This window comes from Muntiacus reevesi, chromosome 13 (assembly GCF_963930625.1).
Source record: "Muntiacus reevesi chromosome 13, mMunRee1.1, whole genome shotgun sequence".
In the NCBI taxonomy this organism is placed as follows: domain Eukaryota; kingdom Metazoa; phylum Chordata; class Mammalia; order Artiodactyla; family Cervidae; genus Muntiacus; species Muntiacus reevesi.
This window is the reverse complement of record NC_089261.1, coordinates 4,658,075-4,680,822: the sequence shown is the minus strand read 5'-3', so window position 1 is coordinate 4,680,822 and position 22,748 is coordinate 4,658,075. Positions and strand designations below refer to the sequence as shown.

The 22,748-nt window shown below is 47.2% G+C and overlaps 1 protein-coding gene across 1 annotated transcript in view; it reads left to right on the top strand.

Annotated features, from left to right (window-relative positions):
* The window catches only part of HORMAD2 (HORMA domain containing 2), a 52,611-nt gene extending 47,523 nt beyond the window's left edge, over positions 1 to 5,088 (top strand). Inside the window, exon 10 of the mRNA XM_065904872.1 lies at positions 4,984 to 5,088. Within this exon, the coding sequence (XP_065760944.1) occupies positions 4,984 to 5,088 (105 nt within the window). The remainder of the gene's footprint in view (positions 1 to 4,983) is intronic.
* The last annotated feature ends 17,660 nt before the right edge of the window (positions 5,089 to 22,748 follow it).

The window sequence follows — 22,748 nt, the reverse complement described above, 5'->3', positions numbered from 1 at the left end:
TCTCCTGGAGGACATGAAGTATGTCTTGATCAGCTTCATGTCTTTCGTGCTCAGCACAATATCTGACACAGAGAAGGTGCCCCAAACATTGGCTGAGTAAATGAATTAATTATGGAACTTTTAAAGCCGCATGATGCATTAGAAAATGTGCAGGAAGGAAGAACTGATAGAATAAACTTTAGAGATTAATGGAAATATGTGATTTCTAAGGAGACTACATATTTACCTCCCAAATAGAGATAAACATGGTCCAGAACCCTAAATCAGTGGGCAAACTCTTCATAAATCCCAGGAAAATGTGAGAGACACTTCCCAGCACACCAGAGAGCTCACAGCTCCACTGGAGCTGGAGGTCAGCATTCCCTCTAAGCGTTTGGTTTCTTAACCACTCATTCATCACAATGTTAACAACAAGCTCCATTCATGCTAATAGCATTTATTGGATAATCACTGTTGATCTACCTTTCATTGTGCAAAAAAGATACATTTTAAGGGAGAGGATTTGCAACTAACATCAGGGCTATAACTTAGTTATAAGAGCACAAACCCTCTCTGAACCATAAATGTCCTTGATCTGGGAACTTCTAAGTCCAGAGATTCCATACTTAACACTTGATTATATATACATCTATGCTGGCAAGGACTGGCTTTCTAAACAGAAAACATTTTGCCAGATCTGACCTGGCAGACAGTTTTGAAGTAATAAACAAAATTCTCTGCACTGTCACCCCAGGCACAAAAAGTTCTCACGGTATTTCCTGGTTGTCTGGGGCTGCCCACCCGCTCTGTTCCCCAGACAGATCAACCTCCTAATGCAAAGCACGGTGCCCTGACTGCTCTTCTGTGCTGATACTTATCTGTCTGCTTCCCAAAGCCTGTGAGACCATTTGCTAAGTTAATTTACACTAATATCATACTGAGTAATAATTACAGGGGAATTTACATTTTTAACAGGAGAGTGTTGACATGTAACGCCTCACCCTAAGGGCCAATCTAATAAAGGGACATTTCTCACTGTTGCATGCACCTTCCATGTCTTTCCATACCTTAGTGCTTCAGACATGCTGAATGAACCTTCCACCTAGAATGACCTCTCTCACCCACTTTCCCCATCTCCAATGCAATGAACCCATACTTTAAGACCCATCTCAATGTTTCTCTTATGCTTAGGGGCCTTCTCTAAATTCCCCAGGTTGAGCTGGTCACTCCCTCTTGACTTTTTATAAAACTTTGCATACTTGCTGTCTCAATGTCTTTAGTTTTTTATGCATTCTTCAACTGACTTCAGAGTGACATCTGCCCCCCAAACTCCAATGCAGCTAGTAACTTCCCTGTCTAAATCAAGTAGACATATTTCAGTCCTTATCATCCTTGACTTCTCAGCAACCCCTGACACTACAGGGGAAAAAAAGCCTTCATCGCTTTTATTTTCTCTATTCCCTCTTGTTAAACCTCTCTGGCTTGGCTCTCTTTGTAGGACGAGCTAGACCTCTGTCTCTGGCACCCTTCTCTGTCGGCTCTTCCACCCGATCCCTGAGTGCTGGAGCTCCTTACGGCTGTGTCCTGGCCGCCTTTCCCTTCTCGCGCTCTCCTCTCTCAGTAAGCACGCTCTTCCACACCCACGGCACTAACTAGCCCCCATACGCTGACGGCTCTCACATTTACCTGTCCAACCCAGACGGCCACCCCGAGCCCCAGACTTCCGTACATTGCTGCCGGTCCCCTATCTCTACCTGGGGTTTCTCAAGTACTCCCAACGCAGCAGGTTCAAAACGCTCACTGTTCTCTGCCTGAGAGAACAGTCCCTCCATCCCTGAGGTTGTCTGAACCAGAAACTGGGAGTCATTGTTGGCCTGCCCACCTCCCCTTGACCACTGTGTCCAGCTGGTCATCCTACTGCCTCTGCCTTCTCGATACTTCTCCCACTGTTGCCGTCTCTCCTGCACGGGCACCCAAGGTTATCGCCTGACCACTCACCAGCCCGCATCCACTTGCTGCCTCCCCACACCTTTCTATGCAGCAGGCAGAGTGTTGTTTGAGGACAGATTCATTCATTCATTCATTCACAGGAAGAAAATGAAATATTCAGGCCCTGCTATATGCAAGTTGTAACCAAGACAGGCAAGTGCCTAACCTCCTGGGACTCCATTAACAGCGCACAGAGGGGCTCTAAGACCGTGACGGCAGCTCTGCGTTCATTCCTTAGGAAGATGCTCCTGTCCCCAGCGCACACACACGCATGCACGCACGCACACACGCACACGCACACACACACACACACGCATCCGCCATGATGGGCCATTTTCCATTCGTGGGGGCTGAGAAAACAGCAGGCAGAGTGAGAGACAGAATGGGGGAGAGGCGGCGGACACTGCTGGGCACAGCCTGGCCCCTGGCAGGCGGCAACTCGAGCTGGGGGTGTTCAGACGGTAGCGGCCCCCACAAAGGCCCCCCCTTTCCCAGAACCACCGATGGTGTACGAAAAGCCAAGGGAGGCACTTTGGACTTTGCCTAAAAGTGGTGAGATGCCATAGGAAATCATTAAGCCAAAAAGTAACATGGCCGGACTGTAAAATCTACAGGGCAAGGATTTTTATCTCGTTTGTTCACTAATGCGCCCCAAGCACCCAGAACAATACCACGCGCAGCGCTGGTGCTCCATTAATAATTGCTGAATGCATGAATTTCTGTTACGTTGCACTGCCTTATTTTGCAGTCATGTGCTTAATGTCTCTCCCTTACAAGATTCAATCCTCGAAAACAACTGTGTCTTATGCACTTTTACATTACCAGAGACACGGTATTAGTGCCGGCACAGAACACATTCATTCATTCGGCCAATAATTCCCTGCACCCAGTGACAGGGCAGGAGCAGAGCGTGGGAGTGGACACCAGAGGCCAAGTCCAGAGTGGGGCGAGCAGGGGCCATGTGAGAACTGCAGTCGGCCAAGGAAGTCTGGGCAAGATGGAGCTGCAGAGATGGGGAAGGGCCATGGAGACTGTGGGCTTTGTCCTAAGAACAATGGGAAGTCACTAACATGGGTGATGAATCAGGAGAGCCATGTAGTCGATTTAACAGAGACTACTTAGGCTCCGGAGTGGGAGAGTGGATTGGAGAGGCAGGAAGCATGGCAGTTTGAGATTCAGGAGTTGGGAGAGATGATACTGGCCTACGGTAAACCAGAGGCAGGACAAGAGAGAAAAATGGATGGATCTGAAAGATATTAAGGAGGTAGACTCAACTGGAATTAGTGATTAGTTAGACGTTAGGGTGAGGATGATGGAGTAGCCATGGATAAATCCCAGGTTTTTAACTTGGACACCTCCAGTGGAATGCTTGTCTGGGTGGCTTTGGCATCAACGATGCAAACTCAGCGAGTTGGAGCACACCTGAAAAATGTTTCTCAAATGTTGCTTTGTATGGATAAATTTGTGGGCTTATACAGTTCAGAACACAGACTATTTATCTATGTTAGGAAGCACCCCAACTGATCACATACTTGCTTTCGAACCCACTAGTTTTCTATAAACCAGTGAACTTCCCAGACCTCACTAGTTGCCTTGTATACATTATGAAGATGTTTCAGTGAACTCACTGCAATAAAATTAAAGCTCTGAAGCTTGTAACAAAACTCTGGTTGACTCTAGCAAAGAAGAAAAAGAGAACAAAACTATCAAACCATCAGACCAACCTGTACACCCATCTTCTCTTCTTCCCAGTGTAACCTGACTTGATAGAAGTGGGGATAATTTCATTTGAATGGAAAGCATACCCAAGCACATTTTTAGAAAAGCTAGAATTTTACCAAGTACTTTTTCTTACAGCTACACTGAAACAAATTCACCTCCCAGATAAAGAAGTTGGCTTTTGTGCTTCGGGTTTTTATGTTGCTATTTTCTTACTTTACAGCAGACCTTTCAAACTTTTGTATATCTAAGCAAACCAGTTACTTAATGAGCAGCTCTAATTATTTTCTCAGAGTTTTAGTGTTCCATATAGCCAATGTCTTGGTTTAAGCCAAAGGGAATTTGTGGTTTCTGAGATCAGAAATTCAACTACTTTCTAAAATGCAAAACTGGTGATGAAATTAGGTGTTTGTAGAACCAATCTTTGGCTCTAAATGGTACTTAGCTGCTTTACTGATACTTCCATTATTTTGTAGTAAAAGCATGTCAACAATAACAACCTGTACCTATAACAAAAGAAAAGAATAATGTTGGAACTTCTACTAGATATTCTGACAAGTCTTGCTTAAAAATATGTATCTTATTTCATTTTCCTCCAAAGAAAGAACAAAGAACATGGAAAAACCTTTTCTCCCATCTAGTGGCTGGAAACTATAAAAATGTCCTCCATGCCTGTCTTGGAATTCCAGGCATTAGGGATTGTCTGACATCGAGTTGTTCGCTCGGTTAAAGAAAAATAAATTCTAAAATCTTTCTTTACCAAAGCTGAGCCCAATGGAGAAATATATGTCCATGATGATTCACTAACCGAATTCTCTTTAGTCAGTAACATAATTCTCAACAAGCAGAAAGAAGGTCATGGTCCCACCTTGTTAATCTGAACCTATAGTTTAAAAAAGGTAAGACTGCATGATTCTGTTCACTGAAAAGGTGACTTGAATTATATTTGCCTCTAAAGCTATCAGTGCCCTAGATCTCTCCTGACCCTTAATGGCTCCTAGTTGGCCCCACCTCTTGACAGCTCTTTTTCTCAAGAGCTAGATGTGCTGAATTAGCTAAAGAGAGCCAAGAAACTGTCCCTGAACCTGGCTGCCTCCAGGGGCCTCAGCTCCTGAGAGCCGGAATGCCAGGCTCCGCTCTGGCCGCAGGGCCTTGGAGCAGGGCTAGCCCGGCCCGCAGGAAGGCAGGTTTGGATCTGCTCGCCGCTCGGGGGGTTAAGGCTTGGTCTGTCCCGTGTGCCTTGTGCAGATACCAGAGTCTCTGCTGAATGCTGCCTCTCTCTGGTGATTCTCACAGATTCAAAGAATGAATTTCATGTGCAGTCAGCAAAGTTCTGAGAGATCCAGAAAGAAGAGGAAGGTCAGCGAACCAGTGAAAGTCTTCATCCCTGACAGAAAGTGAAACTTGGCTGCCTTTGCTACTTTTATTCTAAAATAAGTCCATTTTGCAACAAGTGTGCATGAAGTGTCTTAGTAGGAAAGTAAGTTTCTATCACCAAAACCCTTTACTAAATGTATTGCTCAGCTTTCTGTGTTAATTCACTAAGTGCTGAATGACCAGGTAGGACATGGGTTCACTTGGCCACAAGGAAACGAGGTCACCAGGACTGCTTGGGGCCAGCACTGCTCTGAGGCAGAGTTAGAGATGAGACACCCTTTATAGCTGGAAAAGAACCACAGCAGCTCTTTGGAAGAGAAACAAGCTGTCCTTCTCAAAGGAAAGAGGGTTTTCTTTGCATAATTCAACTCCCCAGGTACTCAGACGACCACAAAAGGGTTTAACTTGTTGTAACCTGTGTGCTGGAATCCCTCTGCAGTTCATTAGAATTCCCACAGAATCGCATAGCGTGTGTGTGGCGGTGCTGATCCAGGTGTGATTTCTGTGTTAACTTCAATCACGAGGTTAATCAACTAAGTGTTGAACCAAAGTGTAGTCTCCCTGTAGAGTTCCCCAGAGCCGGCCCTGCGCCGTCTTCTGCTGGCCAGCCCGCGACGGGAACCGCCTGCAATGCAGGAGCCTGGTTCCCTTCCGAGAGCCCCTGTGGCACATTTCCCCCATCCCAAACTTCAGCTCATCAATCTGTAACCTGCGGATAAGGCCCCCAGTCCTCCCGTCCTTCTGGAAGAATTCTAATAGACTTAATGATTAGCATCAGGTGAATAATAAATGTCAGTGTTATGTGAATTATTTATATACCATAAAATTTAATAATTTAAATGGATAGGACCAACAAGTTAAATGTTGTAAGTGTGTGTGTTTTCTGGTTAAATAAAATCTAAACACAAGGTATTTTTTGGCTCGTCTAGTTTTCTTCATTCAGATCAGTGTAGTGAGGACATCAGGACCTGGAGTGCTTGTTAAACCGAAGACTACTAGGCCTGCCTCATTTCTATTCATCAGAACCCCAGGGGGTGGGCCCTCTGGAGAACTCCCTGGGTTCTAATGCACAGGAAAGACTCAGAACCCAGGGCAGACCTCTGATCCGGGCTGAGAGGAGACTCTCGGGCCAGACGTGCACTCAAGCCAGCGGCAGCCTGTGGTCGTCACACGCCCCTTCAGGAGGCTCTCCAACTTCCGATTGCCCACAGGCAGCCCCCAGCTGGGGTCCTGAGGTGGGCTGTAGCCCCGAGGCCTGCCAGGGAGGAGCGAGTTCCCTCTCCCCAGCACGTGGCGTGTCCTCCCAGAAGCTCGCCCTGCCGCCAAGAGGAGCAGGAGGGGGAAGGTGCAGGCTTATTATATCCTTGAGAGAACCGGAGCCTGAGTCACCAGAACTTCTTTTGAGAGAATCCTATGAAGAGATTAGCTGTCTAGTGGAGGGATTAGGCTTGTTTTGTGTCTCTCAGAGCACAGAGCTCAGAGCAGACTGGCGAAAGCTATAGGAGGTCACTCACGCTCCGTGTCAGGAGGAACTTACTCCACAGGGTGTCAGAAATCTGACAGGGCGAACCCTGGGAGGCAGTGAGCCTGCCTCGGAGCCTCAGGTGTCTGAACACCAAGCCGCTTCGTCAATACCCCAGGAGGCTCTGACTCTCAGCCCGAGAGTTATAGGCAGTAATTAGTCAATCTGGATTTCAGAGAGAACCGTTTTGTTTAAAAGAGGAATTTAGCTCTCAGTCTATAATTTTGATAAATTTAGCCTAAGGTGGGAGATCCTTTAAGTCAAAGTCTAGAGTCTGAATCTGTCTAGATGGTCTTTTAGTGCTTTTATTGTCTCTGTTAACACCCCTCTCCTCCTGCAATGGATGCCAACAGGCAGGATGTGTGTGTCTGATGGAGAGAGACAGAGAGAGACAGGGAGAGTGTGTGTGTCTCAGCAGCAGAGAGAAGGTGCTGGACCCGTGCCCTGGCTGGGCACATCAAGAAGGAGACGCGTTGTCAAGAGGATCCGAGAACCATGAAGACATGAACTCGCTGATTTGACACAGCAGAGCTCAGAAGTTCAGCCAGCTATCAAGATGGGAGGGTGTTCAATTCTATTTACTGGATGACTTATTGGGATGGGGAGAGGAAAAAAATCCTTTTTCTAGCCTATTCATTTCTGTCCTTAATAATAACGGAATGAATAACCACAAGTTCATCAAGAAGCTAGAAGTTCAGTGAAAAGAAGGACACTCAGACCCCAGCTGGGGAGCCTAAACCACAGTGCTCTAGCCATTCCCTCACCCCAGCAGCGCTGGCGCTCGCGAAGATCTGCTGCAGATCGTCTGGAAACTGGGATGTCGTTAAACTGAAATCTATGCAGGGGAAATTTGACTTGGGCTGCCTGCGGTTTTTCTGTCTTTACAGAAAATTGGTCTAGCTGGAAAGAGGGCTGGTGTAGCTCACGACTGCCACCAGCCTTTGAAGCCAGGCACCGAAACCACACCTTCATTTCCCTTCTCGAAGGTCCCTCTGGTGTCAGGGTCCTTTCATTCTCCAGCTCACCTCTACCAGGAAGAGACTGGAGAGATTCACCAGTGTCAAAGTGACACTCACACAAGTTCAAAGTGGTGCACGTTTTGTTCTTTTTATTTATTTTTAACGGGAGGATAATTCACATCAACATGAATCGGCCACAGGTACACATACGTCCCCTCCCTCTTGAACCTCCTTCCCACCCCATCCCACCCCTGTAGCTTGCCGCAAAGCACCAGGCTGAGCTCCCTGTGATAAATAGCAACTTCCCACTAGCTAGCTATTTTCCACATGGTAATGTAGATATATTTCAATGCTACTCTCTCAATTCATCGCACCTTCTTCTGTCCCTGCTGTGTCCGTAAGTCTGTTCTCTATGTCTGAATCTCTACTCCTGCCCTGCAAATAGGTTTATCAGTACCGTTTTTCTAGATTCCACATATATGTGTTAATATACATTTAAAGAAAAAAAATAACACAGAGCCACTTCTCAGGGTGTCTTAACATTGTCAGTTCACGGTTTCAAACCCAGTAGTACTAGATCTTTAGAGATTCCCAGTAAGTTTCCGGATTTATAGTAAAAATAATTCTCAGTGGCGATCATTCTCAGTCAGAAGGAAGACCCAGATGATAAAATGAGACCCGCACTGAACAAGGCAACGAGCAGCTCCCATGGCATGAGTCTGAGATTCTGTACAAACGAGATGCCTCTGTTTGTTCCAAATGTATCCTCTTCAGAAACTATCAGCGCATATATATATGTATTTTTAAAAGAATATTTTCAATGTGGTTGTGTGTTTGTGTAATGAGGCCCTGGCTGAGACTTGCTATGTTAGTTTGCAGTTTCCGTTAGGATGAGGGCCTTAATTAGTGGGCTCTTTGGTTAGGCAATGGTAAAGCCAAAATCCTACCCAGAAATGGAAAGACCCGAGGTGCTAATCGACTCACATCACTTCCCCTGGGTGACTACATCTCTACAAACAGGGAGTGTCAAAGTCGTCGAGACTGACTCTTGGAGGTGGCAGACTCACGGCTACCAGTAGCCGACTGTAGGGGAGGCAGAGGGTCTACTGACCCCTACAACCCAGCCGGAAGTTGGACATGAGATCTGCTCAATAGGACCCCCCTGGGGACAAGCCTTCCTAAACACTTTCATTTGGTCCTAACTGCCATGAGGTTCAGCTATAAAAGGCTTCTCCGAGACAGGAGTGGTGAGGCAGGCAGATCCAGAGAGCCAGAAACAGCCAGGACAGACCGGTGGGGCAGAAAGCTGGTCTAAGAGCAGGGTTCCTCACTGGGTACCGCAGGACTGTTGAAGGCTGGAGAAGTCTGGGGCATCTGGGTTCCGTCTGAATGATTATTGATCAGCTCCAGGGTAAGCAGGCAAATTTAGGTTTTCATCTTTCTTTGAGCAAGGTTGTTAAGGTAAACGCTAGGGTATGGCTGCCGAACCTGGCTGGCATTTCTTAGACAGGCTATTTCCCTGCTCCAGCTCGGGTTACTCGGGATAACAGCACTTCAGGCGCCTACCTACTGACACCCTTGTGAGGATTAAGCCAGGCAACTCAAGCTAAGTGCCCAGCATGTATACAGCTGGTGCTCAACCGGTGTTCGTTGCTTGTCCTATTTTTCGCTCTTGGCCTGTCCCGTTCCTTCATGTCAGGAGTTCAGGGTCCCAGCGCTGCTCTTTGCCTGCCCCCGAGATCCTGCATCGACACCCAAGCCACGCCCCCGACTGTTTCTCCCCTCTCCTTTCCCAAATCCAGACTCTCTTCCCCTCAAGAAAGTCTGATGGGAGCGACGCTTCAGATGAAGCTCAGTGGGCTGCCCTCCCCACATCTGCATTTTAAAATGGAAGCGTGTTTGTAAGAAAAGCGAATCTCACGTTGGGAATGCGAAATGAGGGGAGACTGAGTAAATAGGGGAGAAGAATGTCTAAGGAGAACTTCACAGCTGTCTGCAAACTGCAAGGCCAAGTCAGATGAGGGAAGCACAGACCCAATCTGGGTTTTTCCAAAGACAGAACACAGATCCAGTAGGAAGAGGCTGCAGGGAGGCAGGTTTGGGCTCCACAGCTGGAGGACTTTCTCCTTCATGCCCTAGAACGGTGCCTGGCACAAGGATGTAATGTTTCCATTATTAAAACTGTCAGCCCATGACTGTTTCTGGCTGTAACGAGTTACCCATCACTAGAAGTGTTCAAGTTGAGTTGACCAGGAAGTTGCTCTTTGGATAAGAATCAAATCAAATGAGGTCCAATGTGGTCCAATGGCTAAGACTCTGTGCTCCCAATGCAGGGGCCCCTGGTCAGGAAACTAGATCCCACATGCTGCAACTAAAGCTCCCACACAATGAAGACTGAAGACCCCACATGCCACAACTACGGCCTGGTGCAGCCAAATAAATAAAAATAATTTTTTTAAAAAAGAATCAAGTAAATACTGAGAATATTGAGGGCTCTCCTAGCTGTAAAGTTCTATGACATTGTTATTAAAGGTAGAATTTCAACAGAGATGGAGCAAGGAACATTTTCTAAGTCCTTTTCCCAAAAGACAGTATATTGAAGTGGTTAAAGCTGAGGGTTCTGCTGCCATATGACCCAGCAATCCCATTGCTGGGCATACACACCAAGGAAACCAGAATTGAAAGAGACATGTGTATCCCAAAGTTCATTGCAGCACTGTTTACAATAGCCAGGACATGGAAGCAACCTAGATGTCCATCGGCAGATGAATGGATAAGGAAGCTGTGGTACATATACACCATGGAATATTACTCAGCCGTTAAAAAGAACGCATTTGTGTCTGTTCTAATGTGGTGGATGAAACTGGAGCCTATTATACAGAGTGAAGTAAGTCAGAAAGAAAAACACCAATACAGTATTAACACATATATATGGAATTTACAAAGATGGTAACAACAACCCTATATGTGAGAAAGCAAAGGAGACACAGAAGTAAAGAACAGACTTTTGGACTCTGTGGGAGAAGGCGAGGGTGGGATGATTTGCGAGAACAGCACTGAAACATGTATATTCCCACAGGTGAACTAGACGACCAGTCCAAGTTCGATGCAGGAAGCAGGGCACTCAAGCTGGCGTGCTGGGATGACCCAGAGGGATGGGGTGGGAGGGAGGTGGGAGGGGGGTTCGGGACGGGGGGACACATACACCCGTGGCTGATTTACGTCAATGGACAGCAAAAACCACCACAATATTGTAAAGTAATTAGCCTTCAACTAAAATTTATTAATCAATTTTTTTTTTTTTTAAGTTGAGGGTTCTGGAGTTTAGACACTGCCTGGGTTCAAACCCTGGTCATCCTATTTCCGAGCCGTGTGACTCTGGGCAAGCTGGCTGCTCTCTCTGTGCTTGTTTCCCCATGTGTAAAAGTGGGGGCCATGATAGGGTCTCCGTTCGGAGTTACCGTGAAAACTGAGTGAACTGATTGAAGTGAAGCACTTAGAAGAATGCCTGGCACAAAGAGAGTTCACGCTTCAGACACATTCGGGATGAGGTGTTATCCGACACCCTTGCCACGGTGCAGCTTTCTGCGTCTTTTCAGTATGTGGAAGGAAGTCCCTTATACCATAATTGCCCCTGACCTTGTGTTGTCCCTAAATCACATGCCAGCCCCGGCCACTGTAATTAGCCCGGGCCCTTTGCATCCCCTGTAAGCAAGCTTTCAGGCTGAACGAGCGCGCAGGGCCCCTGACGCACCGCTTGCGAAGGATCGCGCGGCAGAGACACAGCCCTGGACACCTTAACCCTGCTGCCTGCCTGGCAAGTGGTGGGTGCCCGGTAAATATTTGATGAACGAACTGACGAACTCGGCAGGGCTCTTGTCATTGCCTACGTTTTATTTATTTATTTTTTTGATTAGGTAATTCATTCACGGGATTGAACATTCAAAAGGAACAAAAGGCTATAGAATGAGACACATCCCTCCCGCCTCGTCCCGGGGTCCCCTCCCCGCCGGTGACTAAGATAACCACTTTCTCATATGTCTTTCTAGAGCTATTTTAGGGCCTAAACAGGTAAACCTACTAGCGTATGCACGTCTGTTTCTTTCCCTCCTTTTTAAACAAAAGGCCACATACGCCGTCCCAGGTGTATTTATTGACACGGTCACGGAAGCGAGGGTGAACATGCGCACACGAAGGGGCATGAGAGGAGAAATCGCTCAGAGACACAAACTCAAGCAGGCAAACGCTGCACCAACCCGACATCGAGTGCTTACACGGCCTGGGCTGATACATGGAAGGGGGTGATCAGGGAAAGAATGGCCTGAGTGAGTTACTTTTTAAGTTTACACCAGGGTAACCGCCGCCACAATCAAGATACAGAGCATTTCTGCCACCCCCAGAAGTTCCTTCATGTCCCTTTGTGGCTGGGCCCCACCCTGGACCCACACGCCCATCCTCTGCCCTGTCAGAGTTTCTCGGCTTCTGTCTCAGGCCCGCGTGCAGCAGGGCGCCCTCCACTCGGCAGAGCTAATCGCGGTATTAGTCAGCATCGGTGGGGCTTGCTCTGGGCTGGGCGTTCTGCTGAGCACCCACCCACTCGTGCTCATTCATTTAACCCCCCCCCACAACCAAAGGAGGCAGGTCCTGCTGTCATCTCGATTTCAGACGAGATGTCTAAGACACAGAAGCGAAACCACTTGCCCAAGGTCACACAGGTTTTGTTGTTCAGTCTCGCGTCCCACTCTGCACCCACATGGACTACAGACGCCAGGCTTCCCTGTCCTTCACCATCTCCTAGAGTTTGCTCAAACTCATGTCCATTGAGTCGATGATGCTATCCAACCATCTTAGCCTCGGTTGCCCCCTTCACCTCCTGCCCTCAATCTTTCCCAGCATCAGGGTCTTTTCTGAACCCAAAGCAATGTGAAAATAATCAAGAAAATACTCCGACTCCAGCAGAAAGACTTCATTACTATTTTTTAAAAATATTTATGTATTTGGCTGCTCCAGGTCATAGTTGCAGCATGTGGGATCCAGTTCCCTGACCAGGAGATCAAACCTGGGGCCTGCTGTGTTGGGAGAACGAAGTCTTAGCCACTGAACCACGAGGGAAGTCCCAAGAAAGATTTCATTACTATTTAACAAGATCAAGGCGGGTTGGACTGGGGGGACTCCTGAATTTTATGTTACTCTAGAATGGATTTGTCCAGCAGCCTCAAGTGTACTCTAAGTGGCCCGTGGCTTTCTTCACAGGCATCAGTCTGTCTGCAGGCAGTGTGCACATTCACCACGCCGCTCTCTTCTAAGAAATTACAACATTGAGAACTCTCTCTTAATGTTAAAGAACTGGTGTGGTCAGGGTATTACTGAGAAGACAACTATCTCTGACTATCTGCAGGTCCAAGAACACGCATGTCATTCTGAAACCACAAGGAATGTGGTTAAGTCCCCCGGTCACATCTCTCAACAAAGATTGATCTGTTTCACTGTTGCCTCCAAGGGCTTTTCTCCTGGACTAAGACATTAATTCATAATGATGTCTGCTAATGGGCCTTCCCTAGAGAGGAGCCTATTAAAGGAATTAATTACACTGCAGGTTTAGAAACTTCCTGGCACATAATGAAATGGCTCCCCAGCTGAAACAGTCTGAGAAAGAAACCACCGATCTCAATCCTGAGACCAGTTCCTATAAAGGGAGAGGCAAATTTGCTCAGATAACTGCAGATTCTGGGAGAAACAGGACAGTGAAAATGTTAGCAATGAAACCAACGTTCACTCACTGATATAAGTGTGCTACCTGCTTCAACCCTGTCCAATTCTTTGTGACCATGTGGACTATGGCCCGCCAGTTTCCTCTGTCCTTGGGATTCTCCAGGCAAGAATACTAGAGTGGGTGACCATTCCCTCCTCTAGGAGATCTTTCCAAACCAGGGATCGAACTGGAATCTCACGTCTGCTGCATTGGCAGGCAAGTTCTTTACCACTAGTCTCACCTGGGAAGCCTTCACTCACTGATGGGGTTTCATTAAATATAGATCACATTTTTCTAAAAATTTCTAGTTCTTTACTACCTCTTCTTATTTGGGACCTGTGTTTGCCACTTATGAATATTGCCAATTAACCTTACAATGCAATTTTAATGTGTTTTCTTTTTAATAGGAAAATAGTTCTTGGGACTCCTCTGGTGGTTCAGCGGCTAGGGTTCCCCACTCCCAATGCAGGGGACTCAGGTTCAATCCCTGGTCAGGGAACTAGATCCCACAGGCTGTGACTAAGACCCGGCACAGCCAAATAACTAAAAATAAATATTTTTTAAAAACTCAAGTTTTCTCCACTTAACATAGAATAAGTGATAGTGGACCTAGGATTGGGAGAATGGATGCATGTGTATGTACGGCTGAGTCCCTTGGCTGTCCACCTGAAACTATCACAACATTGATATTCAGCTATGCTCCAATGCAAAATAAAAAGTTTAATAAAAAAAACAGAGAGAGAGAGAGATGAGGGACTTAGGATGGATTATGTTTCATTCAAACTCAAGAGAAAGTGGTAGAATTCCCCTCTCTGGAAGTCTAGATTGGTTTCAATGCAGCCTAAAGCCTGGGGGGTAGATTAGATGACTTTCTGGTCTCTGATTCCTCTGTATGGCCTGTGTCACACAGTCCAAATCTCCAGAAATGACAACAGCAGAAGAAAGAGATAACGGCAGGTTAACTATAGCGCCAGGTACTGAGGAGCCACCAATTGGTTGGTTTCTAGGTAAACTGAGGGGGGTGGGCAGGGAAGCATGATGTGCAGAATTGACTAGAGATCCTGTCAAAGTCGGTTTTAGTCGTAATCTTGGTTCTCCCTTTATTTCTGGACAAGGCCTTTATTTCCTCTCTTTTTATGTTCCATTCGCAGCAAAAAGCAGACAGCAACCACCCAGGGTTTTGAACCACCAAGAGGCAGGAGCAAGGGGTGGTGACAGTCCACTCTAAATGCAGCCTGGTGCCGGGATGGAATTCCTCAGTCTGGGCTCTGGGGTAGTTTGCGGGGAGGGGAGGCGAGCTCTCTCGGGAGCCCAGCCCGAAGGATTGCGGGCATCAGGAGAAGAGGGTGGCAGAGGATGAGATGGTTGGATGGCATCATCTACTCAATGGACATAAGTCAGAGCAAACTCCAGGAGATAGTGAAGGACAGAGCAGCCTGGTGTGCTGCCGTCCACGGGGTCACAAAGAGTCAGACACGACTTAGCGACTGAACAGCAACTAGAGAAAGCCTGATCCTCACGAGTCAGAAGGGACCACACCAGTCCTCTGGCCCCTCCTAGTAACAGACTGAGGTTACTGTTGAGCAAAAGTGAGATTTATCTGAACCTCTATGGTCAGCTGTAACTTGGGCTTTACTTGGAATGAACTCAGCCATAACGATGGAGCCCAGGGGAAAGGGTTTTTTAATTATTATTATGAATGAAACTCATTTACAGTTACAACACAGAGAATGGTCATTTGCATGCTTTAAACTCTTTAGCAGATAATGGTTACACACCGTGTTAAGTGACTTTGAAAAGTTACAAGATGATTAAACACTGTCTGGCAATTGCTTGGATTTTTTAAGTGTTTCTTAGAATGGGCAAGCTACATAAAACCTAACCAAGTTCCAGCTAAAAGTCTAACAGTTCTGATGGAAACTGTTAAACCAATTCTGCAAAAAAAGACAAACAGCTTCAAACTGCCAGGTATCAGTATTATTGTAATATTCCCTTTATCAAAAACCTATAACTGAAATTTATAGGTAAGAATTTACAGTAAGCAGCAGGTACTTGGAAACTTGTCAGTTAAGATTTCCCATTAGAGAAGAGATTCTGCTGTAAGCTTTTTAACCCTCTAATGTCAGAGGGAAAAAAAAAACTTTCACAATTAGTTTCTAAGGAAATTATATAAAAGTCATAATAACTAAGAGGAAAAGTTTTAAATTGTCATTTCCAATAGGACACAACCTCCTAAAGAAAATACAACCTGATGGGTTTGTTTTTTTTAGAAGATTGTATATAAATAAAAATAAAAATCTATATTCTTTATATATTTCTAAAGAAAATAGTTAACAAAATCACCTTAAAGTGACTTCATTTCCTGCTGCTCCCCCAACCTCCTCAAAACTGAGAATATAACAAATATTTGCATAGGTTTATTATTCACATTTAATCATGAATAATTCACTTTGTACAGACAGCTGGGTAAACAAGCATTTTGGAGTTTCCTTTTTCTAGAATATTTTCCCCTTGGCTGAAAGGAAACAGCTTCAGTGTGGTTTTACATGGTTTTTAGTGCCATCCCGTCCCCATCCTCCAAGCAGGAGGATTCCCCTGTTTCATGGATTTCCTTTTTTTTTTTCCTTTCTTTCTGTCAATTCTTAGGCTACAGTTCACAAACATACACTATTATTATTATTATTATTATTATGAAATGAAAAATGAGCTCCACCACTCAAGTCCGTGGTCTGCAAAACAAGTGAATAGTCACAGATGTACTTTTGGGTGGATCCTCTTCTGAGTGCTGGGAAAAGATCTCCCGAGCTCATTCTGCCTCGTCATTAGCTCCTTCACCTTCTCCTATCAGTTCATGAACAGTTTCACAATTACTTGACTATCTGCCACAAAGCCGGCTCCCGTTTCCCTCTGCTCCTCCCAGGCCTACGTGAGGAAGTGAAGCACGTACCACTGCACACACAGGTTGGCCCAGGGCATTTCAATCTGGGCGAGGGGGCGCCGTTTACCAAAGGTCAAGGATCCTTCCAGCTCTGCGGACGTCACCAGCCAAACTGTGATAGCATAACCTGCGGTTTGGGAGACAATCAGGCTTGCCGTCACTCGGCTCCGACCAGCCGGGGTGGCCGTGGTGGGGAGCGGGCGGAGGTCACAGTATACCCCTGGGAAATCCCTGCTCTCTGTCACGACCTGGCAGAGAGCTTTGAGAATTTCAGCCACCCAGCCAACGCCACGTGCCCGCCCTGACTGTGTTAGCTGAGGGCAGACACGGGCCTAGGGGTCCATGCACCCGCTCTTCAGCAGTCCGCGTCATGAGGCCTGAGCGCCAGGGCCGAGAGCATTCCAGAGAACATCAGCCACCATTCCACAAATTAGAAAAACGGTACTGATGAAAACACTGATGCACCTGTTTGAGGGCAGCGATGGAGACGCAGACAGAGAACAGACGGGGGGAGCCGAGACGGTGGGCCGCGTTGGGAGGGTATATACACAGTACCACGTGTGAAACAGACGGCCAGCGCGAGGCCGCTCTGCAACGCAGGGCGCTCAGCCCGATGCTCTGCGATGACCTAGGAGGGGCGGGTGGGGAGGGAGGGAGGCTCGGGAGGGAGCGGATCCGTGCGTACATTGCGGCGGACTCACGCTGTCGTAGGGCAGAAGCTAACGCAACATTGTAAGGCAGTTATACGCCAATTAAAACTTAAAAGAAAGTAAAAACTATTTTCTTCATCGAACATGCTAGACATGTTCTAAGCACTTTACACACATAAACTCTTTAATTCCTATAAGCACCTTATATAGTAGGTACAATCCTTGCCCCCACTTTACAGATAAGGAAAATGAGGCACAGAGAAATCAAGTAATTCGCTGACCGTCACCACAGGAAGTGGGAGGGCCAGGACTCAAACCAGACAGTCTGGCTCCAAAGTCTGTGCTTTCACTCACCATGCTCTGCTATGGGTATAAATCCCTGCTTACTGTAAAGAGTTTAGAAAGATAAGAAAAACATGAAGAAGAGAACAATTACTCCTAGTCTCACCACCCATTTTAGAGTATTTCCTGTGTGTGTGTGTACAAAAGCATTTAACTTAGTGGAATTTCTCATCAACTCCCCTCTTACAATTTTCTGTATCTTATGAATATTTTCTCCCATGGAAAGATATTAATTTGATTGAACATTCAATTTCCTGAGTCTACTTTGTAAATACCCACCCAGTCAACTTTGGAAGCACTTATGATTGGAGGTGGGTGGGGGGCGGGGTGCTACCCACTGGCACCAGTGGGAAAGAGTCCACCTGCCAAGGCAGGAGACGCAAGGGTTCGATCCCTGGGTCGGGAAGATCGCCTGGAGAAGGAAATGGCAACCCACTCCAGTATCCTTGCCTGGAAAATTCTATGGGCAGAGGAGCCTGGCGGGCTACAGTCCAGGGAGTCGCAAAGAGACGGACAAGACTGAGCAACGGAGCGCACCCACACACGTGACTAGGGCAGGGGGAGGTCGGGGGCAGCTGGTTTAGAGGAGGCCTTGTTTCCCCAAACCAAAAGAGCTTCTCTGAAAATGGCCTCAGCGTGGTTTGTTTTAAGTGACCTGAAAAAAAAAAAAAAACCAGTGTTGTGTCTGGAAACATAGCGTGACTTTCCCCTTCAAAGCGTTTCGTGTTGTGTCCACTTCACATTGTTCAGTTTCCTCAGGGGCGGGGCAGGGGGAGAGAGCCTGGGTGCACAGAAAAATGTAGGCTAGTCAACAGGAAACCCGAAGTCCCCAATACAGCACAGCCGCCTCTGATCACAGCCCGGCCTGGCCGCTTTCTCTTTTCTTTGACAGGTGTTGCAAAAATAATAATAAATGCTCGAAAGAACCATTTGCCTGGTAAACAGAGCTGTTATTAAAAACTGGCATCATATACCAAGCCAAGGCAGTCGTGGTCACTCCTAGGACACAGTGCCAGCCTTTGGCCAAGTCACGTGCCAGCCCGTCAACAGCCAGAGAAGTAAACAGCGCAGCGACGGGGCTGACCTAACCTCAAAACCTCTCGGGAGCACACGGAAATGGGCTTGAAAAGACCGTTTCTCTTCTTCCCCCTCCTTGTTAATTGAATTTCTAGCTCTAATTACAACAGCAGAAACAGAAAACAATGTTCGAAAGGGGAAGTCAAAGAATGACCCCTGTTTCTGAAAAAGCCGAGTCACGGAGTCGTTAGGAACACAGCGGCACCCACCCTCGCTCTTTCCCTGAGCTGATTTACCCACCTACAGATGAGGCCGCTGACAGCGGGGGAGGGGGGCCCGGGGCCAGGATTTTCAGAGGGCCCTCGCTGGGAATCACTCTGGCACGCACATAAACTTCCCCAATAAGCAGCTTCTGGAGTTTGCATACAGAGGAGTTAAACACTTCGGAGCTTCCTGTCCAATGTTCTAACTTGAGCTGTGCAACCAGAAAATCAGGTAAGCATCTCGACGGCTAGGTCAGACTTGACTTTTTCTGGAAACTAGATCTCACGAACTTGGGCCCCTAAAGCCACTGCCCTCTCTTTCTTTTAAAAGATATTTTACCCATAGTCATTTGTCCTAGGTCCGCCTGGAGCTAACGAGGCAGGAGCTGTCTGAAATGTAAGGTGCAATACCAAGCAGCCAAAGGGAGAAAATGAAATTTTTCTCTGACCTTAAAATTGAGGTCAGATCTGTTTCCTCTTCCTTTCCGTTGCAAGTGTTTTGAAAACTAGTTCTACTTCTCTCGGTCTGAGTCTTCCCATCCCAGGGGAATGACAAGGCACTGGGACAGGAAATTAACCAACTCTTCTAACCATCAGCCTGGGAAGGATGGAGGGTTCCCACTTCTCCCAGATTCTACAGAGCCTCCTTCAGGAAGGGGTTGATCTGGGAGAAGTGAGAGGTGAGGACCAGACCTAACAACCTGTCCCCGGAGAGGACCTGGGCAGATAAAATAACCAAACCACAGCTCAGGACCACACAGGACGCGCCTTCTCATAGGATTTACAGAGTATCTCTAACATACATTGGTACTTCAAAGTTCCATGAACTATCTCGAGGTGGGGAAGGACATCGCCTGCAGCCTGGAGAGGTTGTGTTGGCTGGCCTGGATCAGAGCATTCACCTAGGACCTGGGTCTGGGGGCTGCGGGGCCTGCACAGCCTTGCTCCCCCCACCCTCTGTCTGCTTGGTCAGATGGACCCCCATCATGGACAACCACTTGGGCCATCAACTTAGGCCTTTTCTCCCATGATTAAACCCACTCACTCTGAGTCTCGTCTCCTCAAGTCCCATGAAGGGGGCAACCTGTGCTAAGAGACTATAACGTCTCAACACCGCACAGGGAGGTTGGGACTGACAAATATACACGACCATGTGTAAAACAGGTAGCTAGCGAGAAGCGTCTACATAGCTCAGGGAGCTCAGCTCAGTACTCTGTGATGACCTAGAGGGCCGGGGTGGTCCAGGAGGGAGGGGACACATGTACACATACGGCTGATTCGCTCTGTTGTACGAGCATTCCAAGGCAACTGTATCCCAACTAAAAAGAAACATTCTGATGCCCCAAACCCCTGCTGGCTGTGTGTGCTCAGACCAGCAACTCAGCGGGCACACCCTCTCCCCGGATGTCACCGCAAGATGGAGATACTAGTTCTTTACAACTGAGGATCGAGTGAAATCACGAGTCAACGGAATTCCTTCTCTTTCCCTCAACCCATCTTTCCCTCCTAAAGCAAATCTCAGAGTACCGCCCTCTCTCACCCAGATCACTGTAGGCGTCCTCTGACCCGTCTCTCCGCTTCCAGACAAGGCCCCACCACGCATTCTCCACCCTGGCTGAGGCAATCCTGCCAGAGAGTAAGTATGAACAGATTTACCCTTCCGAAAACCCCCAGCGGCACCCCAGGGCCTGAGTCAAGTCCGGGCTCCCAGCTCGGCCCACGCGCCTGCAGCCTTGGCCCGTGTTCCCCTCACCAGCATCCCGTGCTCAGCGCCCAGCAGGTACCACGCGCTCCTCTGCCTCCAGGGCTCTGAGCAGGCTGTTGGCCTACGACACTCTCCCCGTGGCCTCTCTCATTCCTAATCCTTTTTTAGTTTAAGCATCATTTCCTCGAGGAAGTCTCCCTGAGTGGACTCTGATACCTCCCCTCTCGTCCTGTCTGTTTCTCCAATCTGGCATCTAGAACACACTGTCACCGCCTGGCTGCTCACCCCTTGCTTGCTCGTAGCTGTCTGGGGGGCCCCCAGCCCTTCTCCTGACCCAGAACAAACAAGAGAGCAGTGAATATTCATCCTGGAAACTTTCCTGAAGCATGCGATTTCTTTTAAAAGTATTCTACTCTTTCTTGAAAATATTTGCATTTCAAAATGCCCACCCTTTCCTTTGAACACCCTCAGCCTTCAATGCCTTATGCCACATAAAAGAGTAACTTTGGAATATTAAGTCTAGTCAGTGAATATAGTACTTTTATTCTAAAGGGAGGGGGGCCTCATATAATAACAATATTGTAAGGTAAATTAGAATTAATACTTCTATGCGTGAGCTTCACAGAAGTGGTGCAGTGGTAAAGAATCCGCCTGCCGATGCAGGAGACGCAGGAGACGCAGGTTCAATCCCTGGGTCAGGAAGATCCCCTGAAGTGGGAAATGGCAGCCCACTCCAGTGTTCTCGCCTAGAAAATCCCATGGACAGAAAAGCCTGGCAGGCTACAGTCCATGGGGTCGCAAAGAGTCAGATACAAGTGAGTGACTGAGTGCACACTTCTATGGTGTATTCATACAAATATCTCAGTTTATTCTTTAAAAACTCCTGTGGATTGGATTCATCTGTTACAGGAGATTTTAGTTATCATTCTGCAACTGCAAGTGGCAGAAACTATCCTCATTGTGCTTAAGCAAAAAAGAAAAAAAAAGAAAGAAGAAGGGAAAAAAGGAGGAGAGTTTGTTTTATTTGTGCAGGGGTGGAACCCCAGGCTTACAGACAGAGCTTGGGAAGGAATTCTCAGGCTCCACTCCCAGAGACCAGATGCAAGGAGTCTGAGATCTTCCCAGGAAGCCCAGCCAGTTCTGACACAGGAGCTCCTCCAACACCCTTTCGCAGGAGCCACTGGGCCCGGGTCACTCGCTGCAGGGCCGGAACGGAGACCCAGGTTCCCTGACGTCCAGGTCACGGCTTTCCCCACCACACGCCACTTCAACTCTTCATTTGTTAAAAATAACAAACCTCACTACTTAAAAAAAAAACAGAATCAAATGACAATGAAGGGCTAAACAAAATGTGGTCTATACATACAGCGGAGTATCATTCAGCCTTAAGAAGGAAAGAAATTCTGACATGCGCTACAGCAGGGACAAACCTTAAGGACACATGCTCAGTGAAATAAGTCAGTCACAAAAGGATGTACGCTGTATGATTCCATTCACACGAGGTATTCAGGGCTGTAAAACCATAGAGGCAGAAAGTAATTAGAGGCAGATGGTAATTTTCAGGGGCTGCGGGAGAGAGGATGGAAGTCATAGCTTTACTGGGTATGGTTTCAGTTGGGGAAGGAGAGAAAGTTCTGGAGATGGGAGCTGGTGTTGGCCACGTGACAGTTGTGAATGTACTTACTGCCACAGAACCATATTCTTAAAAATGGTCAAGAGAGTAAAATTTTAGGTTCTGTATAATTTTACAACAATTAAAAAAAAAAAAAAAGGAATCAAAATTTTCTCTGTCCTGCAAGCAGATTTCACTTTTGGGTGAGCCCAAAAGTTCATTCTCATTTTTCTGTAAGACGTTACATTTTGTGGATGGGAAGACACACATTGACAAGTCCGCTGGCTTCTGGGCCAACAGGAGGAAAGGCCAGACTCATAGAAGGCTGTTCGTTGGAAGGACGCAACACTGACGATCCACACAGCTGCCTGAATGTATGTTCTATCGCAGAAAGCCTTATCAGTTCAGTAATTCCAGTTAATCTACCAAGACAATGTAATTACCTTTCATTCTGTACGGCGTGCAACAGTGTTCTCCTATTTTGGTGTCAGGTTTTCAATAAGGTTTTGATTAAGGGCAAAAAAAAAAAAAAATCAGCTGGCTCCTGGATATAGGTTCTGGATGTGAAGTTCACCCAACTGCTTTAACTGTGCCTTCAGCTACCCCCAGAGCGGTCCCCTCTCACGCTGCCGACTCTGGATGCTGCCATGAAGCTCTGCGTTGGCACCAGCTCTCGTCTCAGCCTAACACCTGCTCAGGGGGCAGTAACGGCCCTGGGGTCCTGGAGGCTCACAAGCATCTTGCGAAACAAGGGAGGGAAAAGTGGAGGCTGGAAAGAAACTCCAGAAATGGTGACAGTGGTCTTGAACTCACATGAAGTGATAAGCCAGGGAAAAGCGTCAAGATGGGAAACTAAGTGGGTCCTTTCGTTGAGAACTGCTGTGGCATTGCAGTGTCCTAGGAATATGGATGAGGATGGTGAAG